Source organism: Numenius arquata, chromosome 18 (genome assembly GCF_964106895.1).
Source record: "Numenius arquata chromosome 18, bNumArq3.hap1.1, whole genome shotgun sequence".
In the NCBI taxonomy this organism is placed as follows: Eukaryota; Metazoa; Chordata; class Aves; order Charadriiformes; family Scolopacidae; genus Numenius; species Numenius arquata.
In genome coordinates this window covers 4114830-4128439 of record NC_133593.1, presented here as the reverse complement: position 1 = coordinate 4128439, position 13610 = coordinate 4114830, and the positions used below count along the sequence as shown (strand labels likewise).

General features: G+C 43.8%; 1 protein-coding gene across 1 annotated transcript in view; it reads right to left on the bottom strand.

Moving 5' to 3' along the window:
• The window catches only part of ANKFY1 (ankyrin repeat and FYVE domain containing 1), a 32000-nt gene extending 21669 nt beyond the window's left edge, over positions 1-10331 (bottom strand). Inside the window, 5 exon segments of the mRNA XM_074160449.1 lie at positions 224-359; positions 2764-2882; positions 4548-4740; positions 9925-10082; positions 10084-10331. Coding sequence (XP_074016550.1) covers positions 224-359; positions 2764-2882; positions 4548-4740; positions 9925-10082; positions 10084-10331 — 854 coding nt within the window.
• Positions 10332-13610: the final 3279 nt, after the last annotated feature.

The following is a 13610-nucleotide window of genomic DNA, read 5'->3' as shown; positions in this document are numbered from 1 at the left end:
GGAACTAGAAAGTAAACATAAAAGCTATGAGAAAAATTGCTACAGTTTAACTGTAGTGCAAGGCTTTGTTTTCTGTGATCAACTGAATGTCATGTTGCATTACTGAAAACCTCAAGACTTTGAAAAAGTAACATTTGATCAACTTGCCAGCAGCTATCATGGTATTTCTATTCCAACAAGGTTGAAGAGTTCAAGAAGATTCACTGTGTTTACCAAGACTCACCTTTCCCTAAGCAGCTGGAGCTGAAATTTATTAGCTAGTTTCATAAGCTCTGTCAAGAAGATATCATCTTCTCTCAGCTCCAGTTCATCTGTGTAGATCCACCGCAGCATTGCCATGGTTACCTCTGGGTCAGCATCTGGTACAGGGAGCAACAGGGATTAATAAAATACCCAAAGAACAATCGCCTATTCAAGTAGCTGGTATTCTTCTGACTTTTAAAGCCACAGCTACCATGAAAAACAAAAAAGCCTCGTTGAAACTCTACTGCTTTAGCTCAATCAAAATGTCAAAACAGAGGCAAAACTGGTCAGAAGTTAAAACTAGTAACACGAAGCAGGAAAACCTTTTTTCCATTGGAACACTGTGCAGAATGCAGGGAGCCCTGTAACATCTCCCACCTGCTACACACATATTGCATATTTAGGGGTCACTAATGCCCCTTTAAAGTCTTTGGTCCCTCACATATGGCTAAATCCACATCTACATGGACAAACACAAATCCCCTCTTCAATTTAAGAATCCTCCCTCTTGTATATTATAGCCATTTGTTATGAACTGTTGCATTCCAATGAAGGTACTTATTATTAATGACTACAAAGTACTTAAACTGCTGGGAACCATTTCTAGGAAAGGTGCAAAAGAGTCAGTTCAAGAAGCTGGTCAGGTTTCAGGCATTTACAACACTGATCACAAGCCTGATGCTTTTTTCACACAGCAAGAAAACCAGAAACCATGGGACACAAGATACTCAAGCCCAACGGCCAGGGACCTCTGTCACCTACTCAGAAGTATAGTGACAACCCTACTTACAAGAGCGTACACGAGAATTACTCCACAACCCAAGATCAGACCAATCACAACACTAATACCATTCATTTAGAAAAATAAAATTAGCCCCTTAAAGCTTTTTTTGTGTGTGGTGGTGTTTGTTGGGTTTTGTTTGTTTGTTTTTTGAACAAAACCATACATGTTTAAGACACTGAAATACCCATCCTAAAAATCTCCTTTCCACAGAGGGTTGCCCCAGATTATTTGCAGGGCACCAGACAGCACTTGGCATAACATGTAGGCTGCCTCCTAAGAAACAGGAGGTTTTGGTACGGCAAGTATCTTTTGCCAAACCTGAAGTAATCAGAAAACCTACTTGAGCTGTAATATCAGCTCTGCCTCGGCAGAGATAAGAGTTCATTCTCTCCCTCCCAACAAGAGAATCTTCTCATGGAGCAGAAAATTCTACAGATTACATGAACTCTGGAAACACTCAATTTTAAATGCTGCCTGTATTTTGAAGTTAAGATTCAGGCAATCTTTACTTCCAAGTTCTTAAGAGAGCCTCTTAAGATAACCATGACAGTTTTTAGGGAACAGTTTGTTGCTTGCTATAACTATTTCATAAACTAATGCTTGTGCCATTTATCAAACTTTCTAAAAAAAAAAAAAAAATCCATTTTATACAGTGGAAAGTATCATTTACTAGTACTTATTTTAAGCATCATTCTATAACAGGAAGTGTTTGCGTTGTTAAACATGCAGGTCTTCAGTTACATTTGAGATTCCCACGCTAGCTTAAATGTGGAGCTAGAAATGCTACGGACTGTCATTTGCAACAAAACTACAATTAACCTAAGAGCTTTTTGGTAATAATCTTCTGTTAGCACAGCACTCAATTTAAAAAATACTTGGCATCTGTTTTCTTGTGGCTGCAGAAAGATCCATAAATCCTTACGCAAGAAACCCAATGCTGTCTCATAAAACCAGCTTGCTGTGACTCGCTTCTTTCCAGTTTGTCTGCACTTGGGATTCATGATAATATTAAGTGCAGAAAGTGAAGCCAATACTTAATATTCAACATGCCAGACAGCAAACCTGCTTAACTTCATGCCTGCTTTTACTGCTCACAAATTAATTGTACAAGACTCTTCTACACTGTTAAGTACGGAAGAAAAGTCTGTCAAGAGGTTCAATCTGCAGAAACACTGCCCAGGGTAAGCACATGCAAGAAACAGCTACAGGAGAACAAAACACTGTCTTGTAGAAGACTGGCTTTTAGAAAACTTCTCTTCCTCGTCTATTTTTGCAAAGGTATCGAAGTGCCAAAGCAAGTAACTTTTAAATAACACGTCAGCACTTATATTCATTTCCCACACACACTTTGTTAACAAGAAGCAAGGTATTTCCATGACACACTTGAGAGAAGTTATGCACACTACCTCAAAAAGCCCTGTCCTTAGAAAGGAAGAAGTCAAGCTCCTCCACATAGATTTGTTTTTCATTACGTTTAGTTGACTCTAGAAAAGACAACACAGGCCACCATTCTCAACCCCTGTCCGTTAAAGAGAAAGAAGGTTGGTTATCGATTTTACTAGCACTAAGTTCACAAGGGTACTACCAAGTTCCAGAGACAGAGCTCCATAATTCATGGATTAAGCCCCACTTTTTGTGGAGAGCAGTAGCCTGAAAGGTACCCAAGGAACCTTTTCCCAACAGGCCCTTTTATCAGTTGTCCAATGTAAGCATCATACTGGTAAGCAACGACTGACCTGACAGATCCAGCTCCCCTGTTGAGGCAAGGTTGGCAAGACTCCAAGCATCGCTGCGTGCCGCCAAGACAAATTTATGAGCACTGATGCACTTGTCCCCAACCTTTATCTTCAGATCACTGATAAGAGAAAAAAAAAAAGAAAAAAAAAAAGAGTATATATATGTATAACGCAGGGCTCCCCTGTGCTTAGATACGTATAGATTCAGTATCTCCATAGTACTCATGTCCTGGTATCCACATTTAGGTTCAAGTCATTTGAAACATCAAAATACATTTAATTGGTTAAATAGAACATATTGCCAAATGACATAGTTCTTAATTTTCCTAGAAGAAATGCAATGAGGCATTAATATTTAAAGTGTCTGGGGGTTTTTAAGCGTTTCAGAATAAACTGCAAGGGAACTATTGTAGAAGATAGGAAAATCCAACAATCTTGCGGTTAAATATTTACGTTGCAGTGTCCATACTAATACTGCCAGGTAAGCACCAATGGTTTCAGGCAAGACCAGTAAGAGAACAAATGATGTTTGACGGCAGTATGAGTACAAGGCAGACTCCAAGAATCCCCAGTTCCCAGGAGATCTGCTGTCAAGAACACTTTGATTTCATTCTGATTCCTTTAACACCAGGTTACCCTTTGTAGCTAGAAAGTACTTGCCCTATTATTTTAAAACCCCATAGCTTATAAGCGTTCTGACTGTGTAGGTGTATTTTCCAGACCATTTTCTAAATCAAAGCACTGCTATAAACTAAAGTGCAAAATACAGAAATGTTACTTAACAAAACTTGCATTAGGACTTGCTTCCTTTCTCCTTTTATAACTAGACCATTATTCTATGCCTTTAAAACTCAAAAGCCGAATGGAATTGAAGTGAACCAGCTCTTCTGACATACGCTACCTAACAAATCTTTTACCCAGCATGCTATAATAAGTCCTTGCCAGTCACAGAGCATTTTCTCAGGAAGGCTCACAAAGAGATGTTAAGGGAAGGAAAATTTTAATCAAAACTATACGTTTTTCCCCTTAAATAATTTAACTCCTTTACTATACTGGCATTGCTTTCAGTAATAGCAAAGGAATTGATAAGCGTCGTTGTAGCCTTGGAACTAAACCAGTTAAGGGATCTGGAGTATTGAAGGTGATCCTTAATGTGCCTGTGGAAAAGAAACCATAAACCTGATTTTGTGTTGAGATTCAAAGATACAATATCATTTATACCACTAAGTCACGTACAGAATGATAAATTTGTCTAGGTTGGAAGGGACCTTTCAGATAGAGTACAACCATTGACCTAACACTGACAAAAACCATCACTAAACCACTGTTTTAATGTATCACTGTTTAAGACCTGTTACATCACACAAGCTGATTCGATTAGGCTTCTTTACACGCAACGGGAGAATAGAACTGGTTTCAAGCACATACCCTTTCAAGAAAGGAGGGTTTTCCAGTTGGTAGAAGATACATCGTGTAATGAATCCATCAACTAGGTATAGATCAATTTAACATTACTTCTGGTCAAAGGGAGCTCTGCTGTTGACAGTGAAAATGGTCAGGTTTTTTTAAATGTTTTAAGTCTCAGTCTCAAGAGATTAATTTCTACTTAGAGCTCTTGATTCAAGAGTTGGATTCAGTAGGCTACCTGATCTTAGTGTGCTCTTCCAACTGCAATTGCAACTGAGGACCTTATTCATACCAGGCAGCAGAGAAAAACTAGTACCTATTGCAGCTAAAGTCAAAGGTTCCTGTAATGCCCCTTTCACCAAAGGGGAATTTCTTACCTGTACTGCTCCTGCTGATAGAGTTCAGCTACAATGGCAAGAAGTCGACTGATGAAGGTGTCACTGGCATTGTCTTGGTTAGCCTGGGCAGCCAGAAGATTGCATCTCCTTTCTGTATCAGCAAGTTTCTTCTGCAGCTTTACATACTCCTGGCGGAGAAGCATCAGGTGCTTTTCCAGCTTGGCTACCTCCTCTGCAGAGGCACACACTGTTACTACAAGGTTGAAACACGCACACCTTTGTTTTGCATCTGAGGGTAACTTATCCCTGCAAGCACATCACACCTCTAGTTTAATCCCAGAACATCCCAGTTAGAGTGTCTTATCTTCCACACTACTTGAGAATCTCGCTCCCAATATTAAAACTTTTTATTTTTTATCATTGCTAGCCATAAACACATTGAAAATCAGAGCAGTGATAGAAGCCAATTACAAAGAAATCTTGTCCTATCCTGAATCTTGTCCTATCAGGAACAACGTAGGCTTTCTAAAAACTTTCTAAAACATACCATATCCATGACTGTGGGAATTCTGGCAGGTAGAGGACTAACTCTTTAGTTCTTACCCACTGGTTTAGTTAAAATGCTGTTTGACTTTACAGCTGAGGCTGTAAAAAAAACACAAGTGGGCATTAGAACAAGTTGCTGACATACCATATCTGCCTGAGAGTACTTAACTGACCTGTTTAGAACACCTCATGCTGTCTGCTAAGAAACTCCTTAAGAAAAGGCGAGTGAAAGGCAGATTCTCCCCAGCATCTGTGTTTTAAAGGCCAATCAAAAATATCTAACTCAACTTGCTACTGGCACACACACACGTTCGTCCCTTGGAGGCACCACACTGTCACAGCATCACTGCGCAGAGCCAGGTCCACGGAGGCTATTTCAATTCAGGAGTAGTGCAGCAAGAGCCTGGGAATCTGACCCCTGATCACGTATTTCCATCCCATCGCAGAACCTGCTTTTCCACCACACTCAAATGGTCACTTCACATGTTGTGATAAATTAGTGGGCTGAACTCAACCCAGGCGACCCATATGAAAAGCCTCTGCTTCACTACTGGAAGGAAACATCTGTACAGGTGCTTAAAAACAGGCCAACTTACAAATACTTACTCACAGATTAATTGCACAAACCGTATGCAGCTATCATGTAGCAATCAATTGATTATTTCCCCCCATCATTAAGATGATTTTCCAAATAAGGTACAAATCCAAAACCAGTCCTAAAATGAGAGGGGGCAGGGAGGAGAGACTTGGAAGCTAACCAATGATTTTAAGTGGGAAAGTTCCTACGAGATTATTCCCTATCAGCCAGGAATTCGTTGTTCCAACAATATTTCTCAAATATTTACTAAATGGAAGTCACTACTACAAACAACGAGAAACTGAGCTCCCTCAACCAGTGTTTTCCTCTTGCTTCTGTAGAAGAGTTCAACAGTGTAGCTGACCTTGGCCTTGCTCCAACACAGGTCCCCGGGGCAGAGCATCTTTCTCTTGCTCAGCTGCAGACAGGATGCCTCATTTAGTCTTCCCTCTATGGACTGCTGCAGCAAATGCTCCCTCAGAAGTCTTTTAACTTAAGAACTACCGTAATGGATAAACAGACGGTAATTTACCCTGATTTACTCTTCAGTTAATACTACGTAAGCAGGTCTGGCAGTGTACTTCCTTCAACAGCCTTTTATTTAGCTTCACCCTTTCAAAGTTAATAGATATGATCTCTTTTGAGATACTTATTTTAATGAAATATACTACGATTTCAGAATTGTGCTACTAATACCACACCGACCCTCAAAGACAGTTTGAAGTTCTGCTCTATTCTTTCTAAAGATAAATGCAATGTCAGTGTTCCTGGAACTAGAAGGACATGTTTTTTTTAGCAACCGCTTCTTCCTGACTGATTCATAAGGAAGATGTCAAGGGTGGCACAAAGCAAGCCCTACCGTTACAGTGAGGACGGCAAAAGTCTGATAGAAGCCAAGAGTGATCACTGAAAGACACTTCGAGAAACGCATGAAAAAAAGAAAAAGGGTATGAACACCGCCACTATTGATACAGTCAGTTTAAGTGCCATACAAATTCAAATCCTAGGAACAAGACGTTGTCTGCTAACCTCATAGCATATATCATCTTGATGATACTGCATCTTCCAGTCAAGCAATGAGAGTGTGAAGGTGGGAACAAAGAATCGGTACCAGAAGGTAACACCCTGGCTCCAAACTACTCTGAAGTCAATAGGACACAATGCAGAACTGCCTTAAACCCTCAAACAGCGATAGCTTAAGCTTTATGCATAACCAACAATCAAGCTAGCTACTCCTGCTTCCAGGGCAATCCAAGACAACTGTTACTGGCCATAAAAGTACCCCAAAGAATTGAAGCTTTGAGAAATCTTGTTTTCAGATTGACAGCATACACTTCCTGCAACCTCGGCGAGAGGGACTGATAGAACTTGCTTCCTGTAAGAATTATAAAAGCTGTTGTCCTGGTTTGAGGTAGAACAGAACCAATCAATAAGCTTCTCTTATTCTACATGACAACATGCACACCAGTTGCATAGTAGCTACTGCACACTTGCAGTCGGTATTTTATCTTACAGCACATTTTAAGTGCCCATTCAAGACATTCCTCAATGTCCAACTAACCAACATTCACTGCAAAGTCTCAAGTCTTCCCTGTATACTGCTCATTTAAAGAGTTAATAAGACAGCTGCTTAAAATAAGAGTTGCTTCAAAAGTGGAACCTGCTCAATCTCAGGTAGAAGCACCACCTCCATTTAAACAAGTAGAACTACAAGTCCAAGTTTACTATTTACAGTCCTCACTTCTGGAAGAGGGGAGAAGTGCCATCATTTTTTAAAAATCAAGTAAAATGACCATTGTATCTTCAAGCTGGCAATCATTTTGACAGAGCACATATTATTGCCAGTCTCCTTTATGCATTATGATTCACCTGACAGTCTCCCAAGTATAACGTACAACTGCTGCATGTGCACACACACCCCTAATGAAGATCCTCACATCAAGACACCAAAAGGACAGCCTCACTGGAAGATACCAGTAAGTCTCTGGCTAAACATCAATCCACATCATCAATGAAGAGGATGCTCGCGTTCAGCAGAGACACTTACACAAAAGAACTCCTTTTCTAAGCCCATAGTCCAGGTACAGAGTTAAGAGATGGCTGGACAAGAAAATAAAAGCAGTGTTTGTTAACAGCTTTCTGGCAGATACAGTAGCATCTCGTGAACTGGCAGAAGTTTATGTTCCACATCAAGGACTTTTTAAAAGGACTTCAGAAAAGGCTACAGATATTTTCTTACAGGAGAAGGCACTCGAGAGTAACGAGACAGCTGAATTCAACAAGATAAGTAGGGAGGCAACAGGCAGTGGGGTGACAGATAGCGTGTACCAAAAACTAGAGGGAGGGTCTGGTGGAACTCATTACGCTCCCATCCCACCCACCAAAAGCAGGCACAGAAACAACATGGATAAGCTTTTGTTTACTTATAAAGCGGACCTGAGTGAAATATTTCAGAAAAAACATATTTCCTTACCCCTTTCAAATCAGGTCCTTCGTCCACTGCTCCACACCCTGACTCCCATCTGACTCCAAGGCTGTAAAAGTTACTGCTTTCCTGTTCTTCCTCATTTTTGCACACTTACGATCTTTACCCTGACAACCATCCCAAAGAACCACAGCTGCTTCCTGCTGCTCTAGAGTCAAACATTGGTCCAACAATTTTTACCCATGTCTGCACGTAACCTTGTACCCTCTGGTATTGGTGGTACAGAACTCTTACAGAAGCTACAAAAGGAACCTAAGCTCTTGTATTTATAAACTGTTCAAACAATTTGTAGCTAGTAATTTAAAAAAATCTAATTCAAGACTTCTGCACACAGAAGCAACACTTCCAGAAGAAAAAACACTCAGCTTCTGAGCAGATGACCTTCCTTAACACACCTTCACTTTTCAGCTGACTCTCCAGTTCTTAACTAGAAAAGTGTTGCTGCAGACAGGTACATTGTTGGAAGGGACAAAATGAGACCCTGTCCCCAGATATTACAGGAATTGAGTGGGGAGAGCTACAACTCCAGTTTATTACTCCTATTCGTGCAGGATCACTCACTGGTCACGTGCTTTCTTTAGCCAAAAGTTCAGAGAATTCCTTGAATTAGATAAAGATCTTTGAGAAGTACAGATGTCTGAAACACGACTTGCATCAGCTGCAGGTTCATTCTGCAGAGCAGGACCCTGAACCAGGCTTCAGCTCCTTGAGAGTCTCAGTGGGGAAAGTTTCACCACCTGAAAACATCTTTGACATCTAATGCCCACCAGAACTGGGCCACCAAGGCTTAAGACAGGCCTAAGAAGCTAGTCAGCTAAATATGAAACAGTGGTATTTCAGCACACAAAGTCAGAAGTTGCTCTAAAGATTTATTAAACCAGCTTGACTGCAGCATCCCCTTGGCTCATGCACGCCAGGAGATCAGCATCTGCTACATCCAAGTTAATCTTCCACAAGTGGTTTTAAAATTCTACCACTCTCTGAGAGTCGCACTCGGAGAGCTGAAGTCTGTGCTTTTAAGACTAGAAGTTAGAGCTTTAATTTCCTCTGTAACTTGGGGGATTTTCACTCAGTTTGCCGACTCAGTTTTCCTCCAGGGAGGAAAAGAGGAAGCTTCTGTCTCGCAGAAAGGGGTAGGACTGTAAAAAGATCCAAGTGTTTTTTCAAATCCCGTTACCTCAGTTACATTAATTTGGAAGCAGTGTAATTGATAGCCTCCCAGCTATCAATTATAAAATAGCCAAGCAAAAGGAGTCTAGCAGTTCTGCAGATCTGATCAGAGACCAAATTCGACAAAAGGACTCCCAGCAGCAAGTGACCAGGAGCCTGCAGCCCAGTGTCCCTGCCGTACTCCAAGCAAAGCCGCCCCCCTCTCGGGGGAGAGGCTCGGCCTCGGGCTCCCCTCACTCTGGACAGCCGCCATCCCTCTCCCACCGCCCGGCCAAGTGCGGGGAGGGGTCGGCGGGACGTCCCTCGGGCTCCGCAACACCCGGAACCACAGCTACCCCAAAAACCTCCCTCCTGAGGGGCCAAGGCAGCCGTGCCAGGCCCGCCCTACCCCCGGGGGTGTCAGCCCGCGGGCAGGCCAGGGCAGAGCCCCTCTCCCGCGCCATTTCACGTTCACCTCGGGGGCGGCCTGCCCCACCCGCCGCGGGCAGGGCCGACCCCAGTCCCGCAGAGGGGAGCAAGAGGAGCCCCACACAGGGGCCGCTCCCTGTCCCCCGCCAGCGCTGAAGCCACCCCTCCCGGCGGCGCTCCCCGTGTGGCCGCGGCACCGCCCGGCCCCTCGCCCGGGCTCCCCCCCTTACCTTCCGCCATGTTGGGTCCGGCGCGGGAGCTCTCGCGAGAGCCGCCGCCCGCCCCGCCGCCCAAGCCTGGGCGCTCTCGCGAGATCAGCGCGGCACACCCCCCCCGCCCCCGGCCCCGGCCGCCCCCTGCCCTCAGCGGGAACCCCGGGCACGCTGGGCCGGGCCGCTCCGCCCCGCTTTATACCGGCGGCTCCTCCCCGCTTCCGCCGGGGAACAGCCCCCGGGCCCGCCCCGCCGGTGCTGCCCGGCCCCTCAGGAGGCCCGGCGGCTCCGCGCCCGAGGCGTTTGGCCCGCGGGCGGCAGGAGGCAGCCGGTGGCTGCACTGAAGTGCCCTGAGGTGCCAGTGCCCCCCTCAGCTGAGGCGAGCAGCCCGGCTGTGGCCTGTGTGGGCTGTCGAGCAGCGCCATGGCCGCCTTGGTAGCAGGAGGGCGATGGCCAGGGCTGGGAGATGCTGGAGAAGAAGCCCACCAGGGCCAGGGCGAGATGGTAGCCCGCTTCCCTTCAGCTGCAGTGTGTTCCACCTGCATGGAGAGCCACCGTCGTGCACTGGCTTCAACCCCAAAAGCAACGCGTGCCTTCTCCAGTACAGCAAACGGGAGTGCCAACATGGGGTTTCGATCCGATGGGTCTGTTTATTGCACAGCCAATACTCATATCATCGTTACTTCAGTTCCTGCACGATTCGCTTTTGTTTCAGGGTCAACCATCCTGGCAGCTGGATGGGAGCCCGGTGGGCAAAGCCTGTGGTTAAGAGTCGAGACAGGCAGTGACCAAGGAGCAGTAACAGGATCATGTTCTGAAGCCATGTCTACAACATCGCTGACCCTCGACTGTTTTCATTGCTCATCATCTTTCCTGCCCAGATACAACAGAAACATCAAAATATTCTATGCTGAGCCAACAGCAATTATTTTTTTTTTTGTTTGAAGAGCAAATTTCAAATAAATGTTTGAACACACATTATGCACAGTATTTTTTTACAGACATAATTTTCTCCTGACTTCACCCTTAAGTGATCTTTGAAAAGCTGCTCTGCCTCGTATCTCTTTTCTGTGCCTGTTGGATAAAACGGCAAAACCAGAAGCAGGCCTAGACCCAGGAGAGCCACAGCCTGGAGTTTCTAGGCAGATCATGAAGCGTGGCCCATCTTATTTTTCACAGCTCAATGACAAACATGTCTGTCTTTGCTACATATCTAGCTTACACCATCGCTTTATGGGTGCTATCGATCATCCTGAGTAACTGCGAGGAAAACAGTGATTATCGCCTGATCAGATTTAGTCTTCCTTGAATTTCTGAGCAACAACAGAGATCAGATTTCAAACTACTGCCATGTTTTGCATGTGGGGAATCAGCAATCTCATCTTTTGTTGAGGATTTGCCTGGGCAGGAAAGCGTCTTATTACAGCCGCTCTTTAAAAGCCGAGCACCTTCTGGTTTCGTTTGAAATCACTCGTACGTGCTTCTGAAGACACACCGAAATTCTAAGACTTGTGGTCCTCCTCTGTTTGCACTGTGATGGCACCGTACCAAGAGCAGGGCACCAGATGGTACAGGCGCAATAAAAAGTCCACCCTCCATCAGCCTACAAAAAACCGAAATACACTTACAATCAGCATTAACATTCTCTGTTTATTGACTGTCTAGTTTCAGCAAGCATTTTCTAGGCATCACAGCAGGTAAGAATTTTAGCTGAATAGCCCTTCTGATTTTCACAGACATCTTTCTCTGATGCATACAGGGCAGCACGGAGAAATATAAGAAAGGGATGAGGACGGCCATACTACTTTGATATTTATTACAATCCCATGCTTTTCTTTGCTTTTCCCCCCAGTGATGCAGTGTTATCTGGAAAGAAGGCCACCATGTGTTGGGGGGAAAAACTAGCACAACCACTCAGCCATAATTACAAGCCTCCAGAGAACTAGAAAAAGTGTAATGAATCATCGAGTACGCTGACAACCTACATAAGCCCAACTTGATACACTGGTAGAAGTGAAAGTGAGTAAGAAAGCTGGTTTACTCGGTTGTTCAAGTATTGTAGTACTACATGTATGTACTGCATCTCTCCAATGTTCCTATCTTGAGACCCAGCAGAAATTTCTGGTTGTATCAGTAACCCTCATAGCCAGATCTCTTTCGTGCGTCAGGCAAGAACACACAAAAAGCTGACTGTGAGCATACAAAAGTTAAATAGGCCATTTGTGTGCCTGCCAGAGGCTTTCTACAACCTGGACATTTGGCACCAGACCCTCAGCTGCCTCTTTCATCCAGTCAATGGGCATTATCCATACCTGCAGCTTGTGCCTCTTAACAGTACCTCACAGTAACGCTCCATCCTTTGGCATATCTGGGTCTTCTGGAGTCACAAACCACCTGGGTAGACCAAACACAAGCGGGTTTATATTTGAGTAATTTACAAAGAGGGGAACCAACACTGCTGTGAATGAACGGTTCTTCCATACCACTGATGCAAGACTAACGTTTCCAGGCCTACCCCTTAAAGGACAAACAAGCAAGTCTTCCAGAGAACAAAAGAGAAAAATAAAGCTGTAAACTATTTTGTGAAGGTTACAAATGAGTCAGTTGTGAACTGTATGTGTTACTTAGGAAGACAAAACAGAGAACACTGTTGAACTTGCTGAAAACAGTGAGTACCCGTTATCTTGAATTCCTGCCAGCTCTTTAGATACACAGTGGAAAGGGAAAAGGAAGGGCAGCCCATGGGAGAAGCAGCCCACTGCTGGGTTTAGGAAGAGCAGCTTCTTCCCAATGTTTTGTTTATGGAAAGAATGGCACCATGCCACTGGGATTCTGCACAGTCCCAACTCTTAGATAAGTGAAAAAGTGTAGCCAGCTGGTGGGCAAGAAACCTCCTCTCAAGCCGTTTTTAGACAAGCACTCAAAGGGGAACTAAAATCAGCTACTGTCTGGGTACTGAGAGCTCTGAAGCACTGCATGCATGCGCCTGCCTACATGAGCAGGCTATCCAATTAAAAGCAGATTTAACTAATGATTTCTCAAAATAATTAGTTAATAAATATGCAAATGTGGATGTTAAACAGGTGTGTTTATCTAAAACACCTATAGGAGAAAACAATACCTTTAACCTTTAATACCTTTAAGTCAGCTTACACTTACTAAACAGCTTTTTTGTCTGATACAGCTGTATCACCGCTAGTAACTGTCACCTCCCTCCTCCCCACCCCTCAAGAAACCTGTGATATGTGTCTTTTAGTATCTGCATGTTGCACAGCAGCCTGAAAGGAAGTGCAGCCAGCTAGGAAGTTAGTACTGAACGCTTCTTACGAGATGACTCACTAACCCTGGAACTCTTGATTCATAAATGGGTTACGCTGTGCTGTTAAAAGCTGCAATAAACCTGTGACAGAGCAGAGAAGAGTCAAGGTAGTCACAAGTTCCTTTATCAAGTTTCTTTGGTAGAAAGGTATTTCAGATAGATTTGGAAAACTCTTGTTACCAGATACTCCAAGATTAGTATCTGTTCACTGAAGGGGCAAAGATGGTTATAACAGGAAGAAAGGTGTGTGTTTTGTTTGCCTTTTAATTATTTAAAGATTAAATACCCCATGTCAAATGTTTGCTGATGTTACGTTGTTGAAGATGTTCAGGTAAGTTCTGCTCCAACTGCAGTTACCCTTCCTATTCAGATACTCAAGACAGCA